General features: G+C 36.9%; 2 protein-coding genes across 4 annotated transcripts in view; both read right to left on the reverse strand.

The window, feature by feature from the left end:
- The window catches only part of btbd8 (BTB domain containing 8), a 37,512-nt gene extending 24,742 nt beyond the window's left edge, over positions 1–12,770 (reverse strand). For 2 of the 3 annotated variants that reach the window (XM_056750683.1, XM_056750682.1), the window contains exons 1-8: positions 12,613–12,770; positions 8,099–8,255; positions 4,645–4,824; positions 4,394–4,530; positions 4,166–4,283; positions 2,215–2,304; positions 1,870–1,950; positions 1,667–1,763 (exon numbers count right to left, since the gene is read on the reverse strand). In XM_056750683.1, the coding sequence (XP_056606661.1) occupies positions 1,667–1,763; positions 1,870–1,950; positions 2,215–2,304; positions 4,166–4,283; positions 4,394–4,530; positions 4,645–4,824; positions 8,099–8,202 (807 nt within the window). In that variant the 5' untranslated portion in view covers positions 8,203–8,255; positions 12,613–12,770. The remainder of the gene's footprint in view (positions 1–1,666; positions 1,764–1,869; positions 1,951–2,214; positions 2,305–4,165; positions 4,284–4,393; positions 4,531–4,644; positions 4,825–8,098; positions 8,256–12,612) is intronic. The other variant, XM_056750684.1, reaches the window with a different exon arrangement.
- Positions 12,771–18,240: 5,470 nt separating this feature from the next.
- The window catches only part of ube2o (ubiquitin-conjugating enzyme E2O), a 34,523-nt gene continuing 31,247 nt past the window's right edge, over positions 18,241–21,516 (reverse strand). The window contains 2 exon segments of the mRNA XM_056750701.1: positions 18,241–20,766; positions 20,768–21,396. Of these exon segments, the coding sequence (XP_056606679.1) occupies positions 20,653–20,766; positions 20,768–21,396 (743 nt within the window). The 3' untranslated portion in view covers positions 18,241–20,652.

Below are 21,516 nucleotides of genomic sequence, written 5' to 3' on the forward strand. Positions count from 1 at the left end.
GCTTCCTCACGGTCGTCTGCCGGCCACATAAACATAATAATAATTTTGTTTTATTGCGCTCTTAAAGTACAAAGTATATGTATCGCTTCATAAAAGTAACATTGAACCCTGGAGTCACATGGACTGCTTAAAAAATGTCTTTACAAACTTTCCGCGCTTTGAATGTCGGTAACGATACTGTCTGCGGGAGTCAGAAAGCTCCAGGACCTCATTACAACTATTTTCATTTGTGTTCCGAAAATGGACGGAGGTCCTAAGGTTGTGGTGAGTAAATTATGACAGAATTTTATCTTTTTTTGGTGAAGGGTCTCTTTAACTGAACATAGGCCACATATATGGTAGGCTGTCAAATTAGTGATTTCTCTTTATATAGGGAATATATAGTGGTTGTCAAAACTGGCTCCCTCATCAGGTTTTAAAATAGTAAACAGTGTTGTAATCATGCTTTTTGCACATTGATTACTATTTGTATTATCATAGTTTTTCAACAAATATAGCAAAAAACAAGAAAACTCTTAATTTTTAAAAGGATTTGATCCGTTTCCTCTCCTGCTAGAGTTTTTTATTCATTTATCAACATGCTGGCCACTCATAGCTGATCACACTCAACAAACCAGAACATTTTTGCTGATGCCAGCTTATTTCTTTACGATTTTGAATGATTCCTAAATATTCCTTTTAATATAATATGTATTTCCGTATTTGCTCAAGAAAGGAAGTCATAAAGGCCTACATCTAGGATGGAATGAGGGTCAGTACAATATGAGAGAATCTTCACATTTGGGTGAATTACTGTTTTACGATTATTCACTAGTAATGTTGTTCCTGTTAACTGTCAGAGCCCTTTTTGAGCCTACACATGAAAACGCATGTTGGAACAAAAATGGCGGTAACTCATGAATTCTTTGGAATACAGACTTACGGTTGGTCTGAAAAAAGAAAAATAGCTGATTGTTGCTAAAAAAAAAATCAGACACACACAAAAAAATGTTGTTACTGTATTGTATTTTACAGTATTGTAAAAAATAAATAAAAAAGTTTGTTTTTCTTTGATTAAAAAATACTGGTAGCAAAAGGATAACAAAAAAATCTAAGAACACTCTTTATAAAAAAGAATCAATTACTCTCCCTACATAAATTATTTTAAGAAATCTGTATTCTAGAGTCTTAGACCTTTCCTATGATATATAGTTTGTCATGATTCGATTAGAAATTACATGCACAATATTGACGCAAACTTAGGTGTCCCGTATACGGAACGGGTGATAGTTCAAAGGGTCTACGGTCTCAAAATTATATTAAAAGTACATGTTCACAAACAATTACAAATGTATTATTTGAATAATGTAATTTCTAATTTCTAAAATAGACTTGTAATACACAAGGAAAATATATAATAAAAAACTCTTTAAAATAAATAAAATGCACCCGCAGATACATTTACATTTAGTCATTAAGCAGACGCTTTTATCCAAAGCGACGTACAAAGTAGGGGAATACAATAGAAGCTATTTGTGCAACAAAAGAACAAAAAAGTAAAACTGGTCTCAGTTACCCTACCACAGTAATCGAAGCTTTTTTTTTAGTACAGAAGTTGAAGACTGTACTAATGGGTCAGTTGTTGACAGTACAGTACACACAGGCTGAATATCTTCGAAAACCTTACCTTTGGGAAAAATTTACAGTAGTCGCGAGTCAGGACCATCTCAGCCACATCTTTAAGTCCCTCTAGGCCCAACATATCTGCTGCTAAAACAACCTGACTGAGTAGAATGCACACACACACACAACATCTGCTGAATATTTGACAAGTCAACAGTTATTCACATTGTGAAACAAAAAGTGACTACAGAAGGTGTTCTGTGTTACCTGACATTGGTTCCTGGAGGAAGATCTAGAATGGCACCATACATGAAGTAGAGCAAAATCTCCATCTCTTCTGGACCCAGGCTGACCAATGTTTGAAAAAAAAACTCAGAATCACACATTTTCCTTCACGTCACATTTAGATTAGATGCCTTATAAGATCAGAAAGCAGATTTTACATATCTGTACTACCTTTAAAACAGCAAGTTGGGTGTGGACAATTTCACACATCCGTATTGTTTAATTATTTCTATTGGCTTTATATAGACTCATCATAGTTTGCATTGCCTGGCATGAGTTGCAGTGATTTTTCCAGTTTTGGTTGTTGTCCTACAACATATAACCTACCCCTGCAGAGTGATACACTGACGCAAGCTCTCCATCCAACTACCACACAACATCGCTCGGAAATACTGTGAGCGTGCACACAGAATGGCCCTGAAGGAGAAACACACACACAATGTCAACTTTCCCAATCACTCACACAAACATACACACACACACACACACACACTTCATACAATATCACATCACCCAGGCTCATGGGTTTTATGAATTTAAAGCAGGCCCTGGGGAAATAACCGTCTGCATTTAAGAAGAAGTTTTACAAAAAACGAAGACAAACTACTATACATTTTCCAACATTGTCTAGTACCTCGGAATAATTCCGAAGTACACAGATAAATCCTCAAGTACATTAGGCTTTTGATGACAAAAGATAAAAAATGCAAAAGGACAACCAAATTATATTTAGCTTGCATGTCGAATTAATTTAAATGGTGTTAATTACATCAACGGGTTAGACTATCTTCCCTCCCAATACTCAATCTCACTCTCCATGAAACATTCATTATAGACTTAATAGAATAGAAATAGTCTTTAAAAATATGTGATATCTTGCTTTCTCGTCAGTGACGGCTAAGGCTAAAAATAAATGCTTACAGTGTTGGACAGTTCTGCATGCACCTGGAATAACATCTTCGGAGTCTGTAGCATTTCATTTCATATAATGTGTGCATGTATTTGAGATTTGCGGGAAGGAGATGTGTCTCATCTCTGGGGGGCAGATGAAAGTAAACAGAAAATGAGAGATTAACTGTCCTGTCATAGTGTGTGTATCCTACAGTGTAACTGACAGATTTGCAGCAGTCACCTCAAGCCTGACATACTGATCAGGACTGCAGACGTCTTTCTCTATTTGAACAACCCAAACCCACAGAGGCCCTGCTCATGGCTGATGGTGAGGAAGAGCCTGTTGCTATAGTAACAGGTCATGGCAACTGCTCTAACATCTGCAGCAATAAACAGGTGCTAAAAAAAATTTGGATGCCTGAAAACCGCAAATCAGCGCTTTAATTCATACTAATATTGGGACTGCATGAATAAGCATAAATTTTGGATGCTTAAAAAAAGGAAAATTAACCCACAACAAAAATGTAAAGCAGACAAAGCTTGTTCTAAAAGCAGAGTGAATCTGGGTTGACTCATGAGCACTAAAAGAAAGCATTGGGCTGGAAGAGCGATGCAGAGATGGCATGAGGTTCTGTAGGACAGGCAAGTGCTCCTGCCTGTGCATGAGCTTACAATGTACAAGCAGTTCATGTCCACACACGTCTACTACTACTTAAAAATAATGCTTGAGGTCTCGTTAAATTGACTCTGACTCAAAATAAATAAATAAAAGATTTGTCTGATTGATTACTACTAATTTCGGTTTTTGGTATCTTATTACTATTTTCTAATATCGCATTTTCATTCAAATAATGTGTAAAAATGTTTTTCATTTGTTGTCCTTCCAAAACAATGTACATGTATGATTGTAACAACCTAAATAAAGAGCACAAGACGGTTGCTGCATCTGCAGAACTAGTTTGACCATTGAAAGTCAAGAATATTGCATAAAATAACATCATGGTTGTAATAAATTTTATCGGGGTCATCATGAAATGTCTCTTACATACTTTGGTTAAAATTCCTCAGTGGTCATGTAAATAGCATCCTTTTTAACCTAATCAAAAACCCCTCTGTTAACAGCGATGTAATCTGGTCCATGTTTCTTTTAAATAATAATGAGCTACTCGCTTATTCCGGTGTCAGGACGCCTGTGAGCCAAACAATGTAGATTGTAAAAACAGTCTTCAGCTCTAGTTGCATCAGTACATATTTCCCACTTACATCAATATCTTCTGTGTGGTTTATTATATGACTGTAGTTTAATGCTTATGTTTAACTTAATTAGCTGCTAACAAATAGGTGAAAAAATTATGCCTAACTTAAGAAATCTAAAACATGATTTTACCTGTGTGTTGAAAAAACTCTATCTGCCACCTGGATACTGATGTCAGACACGTCACCTCTCCTATAAAGAGCCAAAAGGTCTTCCCCCAGCCCAGAAGCTGGTTCTAAATGCTTTGAATCTGCCCAAGAGACAGAAATAAGGTACTGTTTTACACATCTTGCTTTTTATTTCAATAAATGTACAGTTTAGTTCTTTCTAATCGATATGTCATAAATATTGTCTCCTTACCTGCTTCTGAACTGTGCTGAGCGTCTACCTCATGACGGCATATAGCATTGCCATTTTCAACAGATGAGTGGCCATTGTGTGTAGTTAACATGCTGCATTTCTCATTCCCAAGGCACTTGCCATCTGTATAAGCTTTCCTGTAAAGCCAGTAGTTATGTGTTACTCCTTACTTACCAAATAATGACTAACAGTGATAACTCAAATTAAAAAATATCAGAGAAGAGATAGAAAGTAGAAAGCAGGATATTTACTGCAAAATTTCCTTTAGGGCAGTAGGCTCAATGTTCTGCAGGTGGATGACAGGTGCAGATGACTCAGCTCCCTGCAGGAGTTGAGGAGCTCGGGCCAGCAGCACCGCCCTGTGAGCTTTCACCCGAACAGCAGAGCCCAAACACAGAGTGACATCAGTCTCCTGCTCATCTTGCAGCAACCTGTTACAGCAAAATATAATAAAAGCTCCATCAAAATAATAATAAAACAACATCAGACTCAAAAAGACGCTCTTTCAATGGAAAAAATAATGGAATACGATACTTTAACTAGAGAGAATGAAACAGAAATTCATCACTTCTCTTCTGAACCTCAATTTACATTTCTTTCACTTCATTTACATTACAGGTAGGAAAGCTTGTTTGGAGGAACATTATAAAGTGTCAACGCTGATACTTTCTCCATTCAATCGTGTATTTTGATATTGCAATTACAAGAAAGTTCTTCATTGAGATCCTCGCACTCATTTTTCTTACAATACCCATACATTACAGCGCATTTATTGATTCTTGATGTCTTATACTTTAAATGTCTCTTTAAAAATTTTGAAATTAAAAAATAATTCTTAAAAAGTTCAACATTTCAAATAGTGTCAGTTCTAGCAAAATCAGGTGCAGCTTATCTATGTTAACCAATAGTCATAAGTTGTGTCCCAAATGACATATTATACACTATGCACTTAAACTATGTACTCAACCATGTAGTGTATGAATTTTAGAAGGGCAGTATCGTCCCAAAAGGAATACTAAATGGTTTTAATCTATCTGGAAGTATATCTGTGATTTGTACACTGAACATTTAATGTAGTTTTCATCTGTTTTGCCCATCATTCCTTTAGTCATCGTCAGATTGAAGCGTTATCACTCTATAGGAGAGTTTTGCCCGAGCAGCATTTCATCGCCCCCGCCTCAATTCCGCTACCTGTGCGAAACTTCGACCGTTGGGTGGGTGAAGTGTCCACAGAAAAAGTGCATCATCCGAGCTACTAGCTGTCTGCATCGGCTATGTCATTTTGATTTAATCCTGTTATGCATCATGAACTGTTCTGGTTCCCCTGGTGTATTTCTGCACTCCCACTTTGTCCATGTTGCAGAGTTTGCACAGAACATTTAAATGTTTAAATTAACCTTAAATATTGCCATCATATAAGTATTTGACGCCATTGGTCCTGACAGAACAGGCCTTTCTTCTTTTTTTTTTAAGTCCTTGTGCCTAATTGCGAATTTGAAATTAGTTAAATGGTTTTGGGTCAGGTTAGGGTATCTAAATGAGAGAAAATTCTTTATATTTAACATCAGATTTAGGTGACATAAGAGCCTATCTGCTATCTAGCTCATCTCTAACATAACCTTATATTACATTGACTGCAGATGAAAGAGAATAAATATTTTTTATCATTTATGGTTTTAGTATGCAGTCTAGATCAGTTCTCAAATTGGGGCCATGGTCCACTGGGGGGGCCTAAATTGGATCCACGGGCAACAGATGTTGTGGCATTTTATGAAATATAGAAAATTTGAGTTCATGCAATCAAATATCAGAAAAGTAAGACCATCAACCAAAAGTATGGATGTTCCAGGATTGTATAACTGAATAAGTTTTTGGTTTATTAACTCTTTTCCCGGCAGTGACAAGTTATTTCATCATTTAAAAAAAAACGCTCCCTCCCAAAGACAAGTTATTACGGCAATCAGTGTTTGTACTGTAATACAGCAGGTGGCGCTGTTACACACCTTTGGAAACAGTACAGAAGCTCTGAACCTAGAACCTATATATTTTATCTGTTTTTAATGATTGTTCCGTGTGTAATCTGAGTGGAGTCTTCGACCAAATTTTTTTTATTATCTCGGCTGTTTAATCAAAGTGATCCATCTAAGGGGTGATTAAAAAAAAGAACACATGAAGATAGAAGAATTATTTTGTTTAAAAGCAGGTTCTTTCATTTGATATATTGTTTGTCCATAAATTCATTACAGAAAATTGACTGTGACCCCTCAAAATTTAGTGAAATTTAAAATGCTGCCGCTGGCTGGAAACTTTTTTTAAAAGGCTGTCGGGGAAAGAGATACAATTCTAAGTTTAAGATTATACATTTTTATTTGGGGGGCCCCACAAATGTTGTACACTAAACAAAGGGGGGCTTACAATGAAAAAGTTTGAGAACCACTGGTCTAGATAACCCTATACTTGTCAACACTGCACCACTGCAAACTCCAACATTAAGAATTATGTTTCCCAGACAGGGATTAAGACTAGTTCTAGACAAAGATAAATGTATAAACTATCTAAACTGACAACAACACAATTGCAAACTTGTGTGTACCCTGCATAAGGATGCATTATACTGTATAAAGCAGCCCTTCCCAAAGTCTGGACTAATCCGGACCGGGAGGGATTTCGTTCTGGATCTGCCAAGTTACAAACAAAAACACACACACAGGCGCACCACTTGCACGAATCAGTGGGGGACCACTCACAAAAAAAGCTCTAATCACTGTTAGACGTGTCGCCTTTGAATTGTTTTCAGTTGGCTGAGAATGTTTGCGTACAGCTTATGCGTGCCGGGTGTCTGTAGTAGTGTTTACCGACTTCTTCAGGTAAATCTCGAAGATAAAATGTTGCCTGGTTCTGCCCCACATGCGTGTGGTTTTACTTTGCTGATGCAGTTCGTCTTTCTCTTGGTCTATCTGTGCGGCGACCGGCAGAAAATAGAAGGACATTCAACCCACAAAACAAAACAGTTTTTCCAAACTCTGTCACTGTTTGTTTCAGACTGCCTGGGCATATGAAAATGGATGTAGTTTGTCTGTAAATATGTGCAAGTGTAAGTTTGTTGCCCAGACGGACATTTGTGCTACATGATTCACTAAAAGTTACATTGAAGTACTATTTCATAAACATAAAATATGTAAATGAGAGCGGCTTTTTGTTGTATAAAAATGCAGCACTGTGTTACAGTTAAGACAGTAAACGCAAGTACGACTAGATGACGCCATGAATATGATGATTTGCATATGAAGAGTTGATTTGCAAAAAATAACTTGTACACAAGATGTTCAAAAACAATGTTTTTATTATGCATTCAAATTAATATCAATGAAACTGCAGTTGGGTTAGTTTGATTAAGTTATAATGTAAAATACTGCCTACTAACACAATAAAAACATGATTTAAAAAAGATTTAAACTAAGCTATCTGTTTTTCCAAATAAACTCTTCACATGGAGTTGATTTGTTTTTTAATGTTTATTAAAAGTTTTGTAATTACAATTGTACCGGACCTTTGACGTTGACAAGAATTCAGATTCGGACCTTTGAATGTTTGAGAACTTTGAGCTTTGAGAACCCCTGGTATACAGCAATCACAATGAAAACTCCAGCCTCAAGGTCAGAATTACAAAGATGTTTCATGTGTTTCATGCAAGTACATAATTACCAGTGCAGATCTTCTGACAGAGCTTTTGCCAATCGATTCCTCAGCCTGTTTTTGAAGTTGTGCTCTTTAGCTTGGAACTCCCTGACAGCCTCAGTGGACGACATGTTATTGCACAACTGTTGAGCAAATACCAGCACTTCTCTATGATGGTAAATATCTGAAAAAAGGCAGACATTAGTGCAGTTAATTACTGTCATTAATGAATTAATTATAAAGCTTCAAGCTGCAATTATTAGCGTTGAAGCAAGTTCATCACAATGTGATGTCATCACAATGACAGACATCATAACGTTGAGCCGGGATTTCGACCCCCCCACCAAAAAAAGTATACACCGCCGTCCGCACGCTGCTCGCATGATGTAATTTTCGTCATTAGGACAATCTGGAGTCATCTGCACATCCCGTCCGCATGCAGCCCAAATTTTGAGACAGCGCGGACAGTACGCATGCGCAAACAACAGACATGTTAAGACAATTAGTCAATGGGATGAGGCAGAAGAAGATTATTTTTATATAGCGCCTTTCCACAAACTCAGGTCCCATTACAATCTAAAGCTTTCCTGTAGCTCAATGGTAAGAGCATTGCGTTAACAAGGTTGTGGGTTCGATCCCAGGGGATTGCACATGTATAAATGTATAGGAGAATGCAATGTAAGTCGCTTTGGATAAAAGCCTCTGCCAAATGCGTAAATGTACAATGAGCACTTTCAAGCAAAACTATATTTTCAAACAAACATACAAATATGCAGGAAAAGAAAACTGATAATACATTTCAAACAAGTATCTTTTCAATTGTGTTTGAAGATGCATAGAGAAGAAGAGTCACGGAGCAATATGGGTAAAGACTTCACTAAAAAAGCTTTCCTGTAGCTCAGTGGTAAGAGCATTGAGTTAACAACGCAAGGTTGTGGGTTCGATCCCAGGGGATTGCACATGTATAAATCTATAGTAGAATGCAATGTAAGTCGCTTTGGATAAAAGCTTAAATGTGCCAAATGCATAAATGTAGTGTTAATGTAAATCACCTTCCACCTGCAGTGGATAGTCTAAACTTGGGAATGCTAAGAAGCCCCAATTCAGATGATATAAGACACCGTGGTATACATGGGTGACTTAGATCTTTGATATAGCCAGGTGCAAGACCATTCAAAACCTTAAATGTCAACAGGAGAATCTTAAATTGAATGCGTGAGAAAACAGGTAGCCGTTGAGTAATGTGAGCACTGCTACTGGTCCAGGTAAGTACCCTAGCTGCAGCATTCTGGACATACTGCAACCTTTTAATATGTTTCCCTTGCAGACCTATAGACAGAGCATTGCAATAATCTACCCCTGATGTAATTAGAGCATGCACTAGGGTTTCTGTATCAGACAGATTAAGAGAAGAGCGAAGATGTGCAATATTGTGCAGATTATAAAAAATACTTTTAACCACTGCAGCAATATGAGGGCTGAGTGAAAGAGATGTGTCAATCAGGACACCTAGATTTTGAACAGAGGTTGAAGGTTTAAGAAGAGTCTCATCAATGTCAAAATATAAATCCTCTTTTGTTACGTGATGCATCAGATCCAATCAGCATTATTTCAGTTTTGCAACTCTTTAATTAAGGAATAAGGAAATTAAAGGAAATTAAGCGACATCCAGTGTTTGATTTCAGCGATGCAATCTGTAAATGTAGCAGGCAAAGTAGATTTTTCAGAGAAAGTGGTTAAAGAGTAAGTAACGTTGGATTTTTAAGGTCCTACTTTGGTTTATGGAGTGTCCAAGTTAAGTTTCTTTAAAAAAAAGGTGTAAAAACACTATTTTGTCGTAATAATAGGCAGTTATTTTTACCCTAATTCTTGACTGACTCTCAAATGATTCGTTACGCGATTCATCTGTCTAATCCTTTCCTATCCGCTAGCCTAGTGTCATGTGATTGGTCAGATGGTGTAGTCTGTTGTGATTGGTCAAACGTGTTCAGCATGTGCCGCAAAGGGAATGCCTATCATCATTACTGGAGTCTGCTGTGATTGGTCAAATACTTTCATCATGTCTCAAATGGAATGCCTACCATCATTACTGGATTACGGTTTACCGGTGGTTGTATATTATAAACAGTGTATAGATAGAGATGGCAGGGATTTAACCTTACCAGTTTGACCCCGAGTCTGAGGTAGAAACATCCGAAGACAATAGTAGATAGACGATAATAGATTGAACACTTAAATTAGCGGAGTTCATAGCTAGCTAGCGGCAGTCCCAGCAAAACGTAGGCAGGGACTATTTCTAGTGACGTAGATATGAGGCGGTTAGAGACTCGGACGAAGTCACGTCTCGTTTGCGTGATTTGAGTCGACTCCCTTTTTTACAAGCCAATAATTCTTTTATTCATTCCCCTTCCTATTCTGTAGCCTTGCATGGCAATAAAGTATTTTCTCTCGTTGAGATATGATTTGAACTAAGAAAGAACAGTGCCCTTGATGCCAAGTTCTGATATACGAGAAATGAGAATGTGATGACAGACCGAATCAAATGCTAAAATTAAGTCTAGTGAAATTAAAATGGTAGTACACCAAGAATCCGTCAATAGTAGAATATCATTCATTACACGAAAAAGTGCTGTTTCTGTGCTGTGCGACGGGCGAAAGCCATCATGTGCACTTAGATCATTTCTTAGCCGAGTGGCAAATACCTTCTATTTGCGAGGAATGTTAAATTAGAGATGGGTATATAATTATTCATATTTAAATGGTCTAGGCCAGATTTCTTAGAGATTGGGGTACTCGATTACATACTTGATGTGTGGACCTTGTCCATTTGTGCTTATCTGCGGTTGAGAATGCTTTGGAAGCGTGTGAGACGGACGTGTCGAGTCAAAATCGAAATAAAATTCTAAAACAAAAACAAATTGGCTCATATATGCTGAACAACTTTATACATGATTTTCACATTTAATGCAAATCGGACAAATGTTGCAGGGGAAGTTTGAAAAACTAGCTTTGCATAAATGACAAACGAAAAGTACGGCAATTAATCAGTAGCTATCAGTATCAGTAAACTACCAGTAGCGGTTCCTAGCTAAAAAAATTGAAGTAAAAATACAATGTTAGTCAAAAGTGCCCCAGAACTGTTTGTTGAACAAAATTCTTCAAAATGTCTTCATTTGTATACACTCGTCTGGGTGTGTGTTCGCGGTATGTGTGTTACTCACTACAGTGTGTGTGCGCACTTGGATAGGTTAAATGCAGAGCACAAATTTTGAGTATGGAACACCATACTTGGCCTCACATCACTCACAAGTCAGTTTATAAAATAAAATGATGAGCATAATTTTCCTACAGTGGGAGTCTGTCTGATGTCCTACATTCTTCAAAATGTCTTCTTTTGTGTTCAAAAGAACAAAAGTATTTTTTCCTACTATAAGACTAAATGGGATGCAAAATCTGTCTGGTTATAACCATTATTCCAAATATCTTTCTCGGTTTTAATTAGAACGACGACATTTATACAGATTTGGATTTCTGAAATTATGACAGAATTTTCATTTTTGGGTGAAGTATCACTTTAAAATAGAAATTATGCCATGCAATAAAAGCGCAGAATGTCATTCAAAGCGCAGAATGGGAAAATGTAATTTGCCTTGCTGTCTGTATGAGTGAGATTTACCTGGATCAGGTAGTAAATGAGCTATATTGAAATAGCCTTGTGGAACAGAATCACTTGTCAATACCAGAACTAAATAACCCTGGTATATCTGGTAAATTTGTTTTTAAATAGGCCTCAGATCAAAAATGTATTCAAAATGGAAATAATCTGCCTTGTTTGGTCTATGATTAGAGTACAGTATTTATTGACATTAATTAATGCATTAGGTAACATGACTTTTTGAAAAATTATTCACGTGATGCGGTTCAATGTAAGTATGAAACGTTAAACACTAGGTTAATGCAAAGTGAATTAGCATGAACGAGTGTGTTGGCATTAATATTAAATATTTATAAGGCTGAAAATTATATTGATCACATATAATTTATGTTAGCAAAAGCATTTACTTATTCTAAGAAATGCAACATAGTTGAAAAGCTTTTTCAGTATTTTAAAGATCATCGTAAAATCGAATATCTAATGTTTGTTCGAGATAGAGTGATCTCAATGCTAGCATAACTAGCATTCACGCCATAAGGTTCAGTACAAATGAAAAACATATCAAAACAATTCTGCTTTAATAGACCAATCATATAATAGAAAATATACATATCGGATATAACTATTATTACAGGCTGCGCGGCAATAATGCTGAAACAAAGAGTGTGAATCTGTCATCATTTCCATGCTGCTTGTCATTAGCGTTTAAACTGTCAATGACCACAAAACAAACCGAAAAGATCTCCATGGAAACAAGAATTATCCCCATTTAAACGGAAGAGTACCTTCGACGATAGCAAACAGTTCATTAATACACAATGCTATTACAAAAGCCCCAGCAGCGAAACTGCCCTGTTTTCAATGACAACTGAATAAAAATACTTACCTTGTGCTTTATCACCATGACGTACATTTTATTGCCATTGTTAAAAACCTACACACTTAGTATATAAATCTTGCTGATAACGGAAGTAGTTTTAACAATCCCTATGCATCTGGAAACTAAAACAACCTTCACATTTGGGAGAGCTGCCGAATTTATTTCAGGTTGTATTTTTGCTGCCCTCATGTGACGTTTCTGTGAACTGAATATAAGGTACAGGGGGCAAAGTTTATTTTCCTAAATATAAAAATATGACAAATGACTGGACAAGCAACAAATTGCTTAAAATATTGATACACGACATATGCCTGAAACATATAAATTAGATTAATTATGTAAGTAGGCTAACATGAAACATACAGTTTTGTACAAATGCAAAAATTATACATTATAAATTTAGCACAACAAGGAAAAAGGGATATCTCATCTTATCCAGTATAATCAAACCAAAAAGTAATTTTCCCATTTATGTTTAAGCTATGCATATTCTATTTTTTATAAACCCTGTTTGGGTTTCATCAATAACAGAATAATTTTTTAAAGGGCCACAGAAGTGTCTTTGAATATGTAGCTTTGTTCCATGTTTTGACATTATTCTCACTGACACAGGACCTTAGGGTGGCTATAAGAACAGCCAATAGCATTTACCTCAGAGTATTGATGGTTATTAATCCATGGCATAATGATAAACTCAGATTCTTTACCTGCACCTATGGATTTATCATCATTTACCTATGATGAAATTGAAGCAGTGGATATCCTTTGGGTCAGAGAGTATCGGTTTTTACCCAAGACAGGGTTATGATTCTAATGAGCAGGCAGCTGGCAGTTTTTCAGTGATAAAAAAACGATTTATTTCTGCTTACCGATGTAATTTGCAAACCTACAAAATTTGCAAATAAAATATGGCACGCCTAGGACAGTAACATTGTTTTGTAACATTTTAACTGTATGACAATGTATTTTAGGGCACCGTTTTTTAAAACATGATATTTGTGAACTGCAACTCATTTGCTAGAACAGGTTCACTGGTTTCTGCCAAAATATGGCATCTGGTGTTGAGTTTATGCTGTAGGTACTAGGGAGGTTAGGTTGGTTGGTGGAAGTGCAGAGACAGGATCCTGAACAGATGGCTTAGTATGTATGTATATACTGAAATGCCTACTATTCTTTTGTGTGGTGGTGTTGGAGTTATCAGAGAGAAGTGAAGATGGCAATTCCATCATGTGTTGTGAGTCGGGCAGCATTTCATGAAGACTGTATTTTTATTGAAATACTAAAATAAAAAAACATAGGTTTTAGTTGTTGACTTTATTGATCTTACTGAGCAGGTCATTGAAATGTAGAGCAGAGGTCATCTGAAACTTCAGTTTGGTCTCTTATTCTGATCAAAGACTGGATTATCAGCACTGCTTATAGCAATTCTTGCAAAATATCCACAGTTTTAAGAATGAAATTAAATAATTAAAATTAAATTATCTTTCATTGTGAGTATGACCTTAGAATTACCTTTTTATAGCATGTATCTTAATTTTAGCATTATATGTATAATTTTTTTAATTCAAAATGATTGATGTGACCATAGCACTATGATCTAACAAAGAACTGTTAAAATATTTGAATTAACTAACATTAGTAAATATGTTATTGTAGATCGGATTTAAGGACTATGCCATGTGTTAAAACATTTTAAGATATGGGTAAAATGTATACAGAATGGAATGGCACTTTTTGCTTGTTGGATCGGTCTTTTGAAAATGAGATGGTATACTCGCACTCCTAGTATTATGGAGAGGAAGAATTCTCCCTCTCTTGCACGTGTGTGTGTAGTGTGCTTTTCCACTGACTGCATTCTTAGGCCATACATGATAAAAACACCCTAAATTTAATTTTTTAAGGAATTATTATATGATAAAAGGCTATCATAGCATTGTGTTGATAGACAGAAAATACTATTACATGTTTGCATCAGGGTGATTAAATGACTTATTTTTTTGGTGAAAACTTGAGAATGAGGCAGTGAATCACAGTAATCAATGATGTCTGGTAGTAGGGACCAATAATAAAAATGTCTTTTTTTAGATAATCCTGCAACACCAGATGGCAGAATTTTTCACATGGTTTTGTACCCAAGATTTCAAGTACATCTCAGGGACATTTCATCTCAAGGTGAAAATTCTTTCATTACTCACTCACCATTGCAGACCTCATACATTTGAATAGAATTCTTATACAATATTTACACAAACAGACTTTCAATAGAGGAATGTAAATCTTTAAAATGTCTCAATTGGTGTTTTAAAAATAAATGAAAGTATAATAGGATAGAAGGGTGTGTAAATGAATAAATGGCGAATAAATAGGGGTGAACTTTCCTCTTTAAATGGCAATTTGAGATACCACTCACACGTACACCTTGGTGCGAACAATTTGGAAATAGACGATTCATGACTTTTGCATTTCTCTATTTTCTTCTTCCCAAGATGGATGCAATGTGGTCAACTTTCATAAAGTCCACCATCTTTTTCAAAACCTCATACAGTAGCAATAGCATTTACCTAATTCGGAATCAAAGTGCTTATTGATCAAGGGTGAAAGGATCCAAAGAGTCTGCAAGAGTCTTATGGGTAAACTTGATCTTAATTCTAATCTCAGATCCCTGACCTTGCCTTACAACTCAGTGTAAAATGGAAAATAGAGGTTTCAGAGCTCCATAAACAGCACAGGTGAGATTTTGTGACATGATATAAATAAATAAAATTATGATCCTATTAAAGATTCTTCATAAATGCTTCTTGGCCCACCAGAATCCACTGTTTTTTCACTTGTCCCCAGATCATCAAACCTACTACAAGGGCAGTTTTTCTTAGAAATTAGGATAATAAAGAGTAATAATTTAAGTCTATCAAAAGTTTGTTCATCAATTATTTACAGTGTTCAATCATCTGTCTAAAATAGTGTTTTTCTGTTCTGCAAAATAAGAATTGCTTATGTGGTGTTGTCGCTGGTGTTGACTAATCTAATAGACAATGGTCCGTGCTCCAAACTTTCTTCAAACTAGTTTCATACAATATAACAAAAGTCTTCAGCTCGGTGCAAAATCTCTGTACATAGTTGCACTGCATTAAAAGATTTCTAAAAATGGCAACACAACTTGCTAACCAGCTGATCACATGGCAGCAACTCAATACATTTAGGCATCTAGACGTGGTCATGACGACTTCAACCTGAGGATCAGAATAGGGAAAAAAGGGGATTTAAGTAACTTTGAACCTTGTCTGTGGTCAGTGAAGAATGGACAGACTGGTTTGAGATGACAGAAAGGCAACAGTATTCAATTCAAATAACCTCTGAAGACACAACTTGTCGAATCTTGATGCAGATGTGCTACAGCAGCAGAAGACCACGCCGTGTGCCACGCCTGTCAGCTAAGAACAGGAAACTGTGGATACAATTTGCACAGGCTCACCAAAATTGGACCATAAAAGATTAGAAAAACATTGCCTGGTCTGATGAGTCTCGATTTCAGCTGCTTTTCAGACTTTGGTATAAACAACATAACAGCATGGATCTATCCTTCCTCGTATCAATGGTTCAGACCACTGGAGTCATTTGTGTTTTTTTTTTTTTTCATGGGACACTTTTGGCACCAATTGAGCATCATTCAAATGCCACGGCCTACACAAGTATTGTTGTGGACCATATCCATCCCTTTATGACCAGTCTATTCATCTTCTGATGGCTCCTTCCAGCAGGATAACACACTATGCACAATGCTGAAATCATCTCAAACTTTTTCTTTGAACAAGAAAATGAGTTAAATGTTCTTCGATGGCCTCCACAGTCACCAGATCTCAATCCAATAGGGCACCTTTGGGATGTGGCGAAACGGGAAATATGCATCATGATGTGCTGCGTGATGCCATCATGTCAATATGGACCAATTTTTTTAAGGAATGTTTCCAACATGGGAAATGAAATCTATGCAATATAGAATTATGGCAGTTCTGAAGGCAGAAGGGGGTCCAACCTAGTACTAGCAAGATGTACCTAATAAAGTGGCCGGTGAAAGGTTTTTTCTTGCCGACACACTCACCCTGTGCCCCAATTTGCATACTCGGTCCTAAATAGTATTCAAAATTTAAAGTATTACAGTATGTCTGAAATCACAGTACTGTATGTTGAAATTGGTAATCTTAGAGTAACCAGATGGCCTACTTTTTCCAACAAAAAAAATAAAGTGCAGATTCATCAGCACTAAAACGGCTAATTTTCCCCCCAAAACTCATTGGGCGTGATGTGCATTGACAATTTACTGCATTGTTAAATTAAAACAGAAACATTACATGAGAAATTATGAACAAATAAATGGTCATTCCATTCCATTTTCTACCGCTTATCCGAACTACCTCGGGTCACGGGGAGTAAATGGTCATATGACAATTAAATAATTTCTCAAGTGAATGTTGATATTTGAATAAATCCGGATTAGATGACACCTACACTTTTTTAGTATTTTAAGTTTATATTTTGGGGCTTTTTTGCCTTTATTTTTGAGAGGACAATAGAGACAGAAAGTTATAGGGGAGGAGAGAGGGGCAGAAAGCCGGGACTTTTTATCAGGGCTACTTAAAGCCGAGATAACACACAGTTTCTTGTGATCTCCTAATAATCTTGGGTAACTATAGTGTAGTTTTTCATACTTCATATCTTTGAAAAATATTAAGTTTGATTACATTTATAAAAGACAGATACAGCCTTACTATTATAACCCAAAACAGTCGAGCTCCAGCAGGCCCGAAGTGGCCGAACACACTACACATCATCATCGCATTATCCTTGTATAACTGTTGATTCACTATAGGTGTGTGTTGTATACATTATGCACGTGCACGAAGATTGCCAACAAAACACAGATATTTGATTCAATTTCACTAACCGCGTGCGGTTCATGTCAGGCCTCTTTTAGTGCTGGGACTGCTTCCTCTATCAGTTTCAAACGATGTGCAAATGCAGCATTACATCCACTGGTATAACAGTGAAAAGACAATCACATCTTAACTTCTGTAAACTGAACGATGCACATTGATGGGGTTGCTCTTCCTCTCGCTGGTTGACGTGTGGTCGTGCTTTTCTTGGAGGTTTGTTAAAAAAACAATAACGAAAACTAGACATTTAGCAGACGCTTTAATCCAAAGCGTATATGAACCCTGGCAGAGTGTATCGAGCACAAATATACAAGTTCATACGTCCAACTCATCTTTTCAAGTTGACCAGGTTAGGCAGGAGAAGCCAGCACGTTCAACAGTGTAATAAAGTCACCCCTTCCCCTTTAAGCGCTGCTGCACTACATTTCTGGAACACTCTTCACACACTTCTGACACTACTAACAACGCTTGTCATAGATGAATTGGCGCATTTACACTCAATGTTTTAGGAATGGTTGGCTGATTTATTTCCAACTTTTAAAACAATATGAAGATTTGTGGATTTGATTTTTTTTTTAAAAAAAGGAAAGTATCAGTCTTGGATTGGTTTAAAATGGACGAGTATGTTTCAATGGGTAATAAAGTCCTAAGAAATGTAAACTTAACATTTTAGCACAAATAAGGATAGCTCACAATGCCAGTGTTATGCTTGCAAAGAGTTTAATGCTTGAATTTTTACAATTAGTGCAACAAAAATAAATTATTCAAAAATACAAAGGATGCAAAAAAAAAACAATTACAAACCTTAGAACTTATTTAGAACTTGCGTAGTGTAAAAACTTTATAATATATAGCCATTACTTCTGTACAGAGGATTCCGGCTATAAACCATTTCTTCTTTTACCAATACAGGCAACTGTGAAAATGTTTACATTGTACAGTCAAGTCTCAAAGAGCCACTAAGGCTTAAAGAAATGTACATGCTTCAGCTAATATCCCTATCCATAATAGCATAGTTAAATCGAGTTTTGTGAATCTGATGAGAAATAGCTTCAAGAAACAATTGTACAGAAACCAGAATATAGAGAACTGGTATAAAGGAGCTTGTTTAGAAAGAGAAGAAAAGCTTACAGTATGAATTGTATATTGTATAAGTAAATGTTACTTCTACTTGGAGATAAATCTGAGACAACGATAATGATCAAATAACTGAAGTAATCCATGTGAATTGAGCAATGTTCGTTTAATTAAATTAAATATAAATAAGGAAAGGCAAAAGGATTGTTTATATGACGTTACTCAAAAACCTCTTAATATCATGTATTATGCACAAAAAACATCTACAAGAATATCTTGCCAAGGAGGATAGAGTGCCACAAGCCAGAGATACTTCTACTTTTCTTGCCCTATCAGAAAATCAAACTGCAAGGCTAACATGGAGAAAATGATCACTAGCAGGCCTATATTACATCTCAGCTTTTGCCCAAGCACATGAGAAGATAAAGGCAAAAGGCCATATGATCACATCTGCATAATGAAAATAACTCCCAGTAGAAGCTGTGTAAAAGGTGTAGTAATGTGCAATTGCTTTTGTGCAAAACTGAATATTAATAAGATCTGTTACATGTTAAACACCCCTAGGGCTTCATATTAATAAGCTATGTGTACTTTTTCATCACAAATGGAAATCCATATAACACACACCTTGTCTGTAGCCTTTGTTTAATTACAGCTGGCCTAATGCTGATGTAAAAAAAAATTGTGAGGTTTGAATTGTTCGTTCTGAAGCACAACAGCACCACACTTACTGTGAAATGCACGCACACAAAAATGAAGATTGATGTTATTTACAAACAATCCATTAATTTAAAAGTGTGAAATCCTGGATGAGAAAATGTACACCTTATAATGTACTGACAAATGTTTTTGCCAGACAGACGAGTGATTTGCATGTGGTCTCTAGGCCTCTCAAAAGGACACGAGGGGTACAATGGGGTACAATAGCGAAGCCTGAAACCAATATTAAGGCAACAATGTTGGACAGCGAACGGAGTGAGAAATGTCTCAAATAGAAGCTTGCATGCTAGCATAGCCCAAAAGGTCTGAATGTAGTTTCGTATTTTTAAATATGTAAACCTGACTCAGGATAAATGAGAAACTATATTTTTACAGTTGTAGAAAAGCACGTTTTGGTTTTCACTTCAATCGTTTCATGTGCAGTAAGCAGTGTCAGAAATAAATCAGATGTTAGTTTCCAGTGTCAAGAGTTGTTTTGTGTATTTGGTTGCCTATCGTTTTGAATTGTAAACATGACACTCAAATTTAGTTTTATTTAGGTGCAAAAGGCCAACAGGAATTTTAAGGGCCTATAGTATACAGTACAAATGAGTGGCCAATTTTTCTCTTATGAAGTTACAAATTAAATGTCCGAAACCAACCTTGAAAAGAAATGATAACATTGATTAGAAAAGAAAAGCAATGAAACGCATCAAGTACTGCACATCAGGAAGTATAGAACAGAGAGCAAGTCATGCTGGAAAATATGGTTGTCTGATGAACCACGCTGTGATATATTATCACATCTGAATTGAAATATTATGGAATCTTAGACAAACCCATGCAGACTCCTTTATTTCTGCAAGTGAACCAACTTCAACTGTGCAAAAAATAATCAAAAACAGGTTCTGTCCCTCCCACAGAAGGGAGGACAGCACCTACGACCAAGTATCCCAAGAAACAATTAATCAGTTCCCTCTGGCAGTTTATTCCCTCATATCTTGACGTCAACATACCAAAAGATTCAGTCATGCCATAGCATCTGTAATGTCTCACATCTGTCGGTTTTGTCCATACGTCCCTGAGAGAGTGCTGTGTCGGCAGGGTTGTCATCAGGGAAAGAAGATTTGAAATTTCAATGTGATACAATACAAACAAATATGTATGCTTCTGTCTAAAGGCAAATGAAAGGCAAAAAAGCAAACTAGAAATTTGCTACAAAGCAATAACAGAGGCTGCTAGTAAACACTGTCAGTCTGACGTAATCCAAGTAGCTGGCCAAGGGTTAAAGGGGATAAAGCGCAGCTCTCGGGGGCTTAACAAGAGGGCTAGAGGGCAGTTATTTGTTTTCATGGTGTTCCGGAATGCCAGCAGCAGTCATAGTCGCTCGATACTGCTGGAGGACTGAACGCATACTTTTCACGAAACCTTTGGAAAGTGGAAAGAGTGGGAAATCCGATGTCGGGATAGCCGCTACGCTCTGGAAGGAAGCTGCGATAGCTCTTTCTTCGTTTCTTTGGTCTGACAGCTGGCTGTGACTCCTGACACAGTTTTCCGCTTTGTTGAGATGCGAAAAGCCCTTCAGAACCTTCTGCCGTTTCAGATCTCATACCTCCCACCTCTGAACTATCACACTCTGAGTTTTGCTCTTGCTGCCCATCTTTACCAGAAGCTCCACTGAGCCCCAATGTAGATGGACTGAGCCCAGAGTCTTCGAGATCCTCTTGGCTCCGCACTTCCTCCTTGTCTGGGCTGCTGTGGGCCAAAGCTGAGGGGATCTCTTCCAGAGGCTCCGCACGAAGGCTGCCACCGCAACATTGTGACACGCGGTCATTTACACCCCCATGCAACTCCAGCCAGGACTCCAGCCGATGGACCAGCCGCCAGCCATTGCAGGCGAAGTGTTCCCGGATCTCCTGCTCAAACACATCCGCGGGATGCAGGAGAAGCTGTGTCATTGACTGCACCATCTTAATGAGTGCCATCTCATTGTAGCAGCGACTGTTCTCATAACCCTCCTGAAGGCCTCGGTCACTGTCAAACCCGGCCTCATTATAGTATGGCTCGTTTACCAGGATCAGACCTGAAAAAAATATTATTAGTGCTGGAATGCAAAGTTATTATAGTTAAAATTTTTAAATTGGTTTCTGGTTTGAAATGATGGTTAATTTAGTTTACTTCCAGTACTATGTTGGTTTCAGTT

The sequence above is a fragment of the Triplophysa dalaica genome, chromosome 6 (genome assembly GCF_015846415.1).
Source record: "Triplophysa dalaica isolate WHDGS20190420 chromosome 6, ASM1584641v1, whole genome shotgun sequence".
NCBI lineage: Eukaryota > Metazoa > Chordata > Actinopteri > Cypriniformes > Nemacheilidae > Triplophysa > Triplophysa dalaica.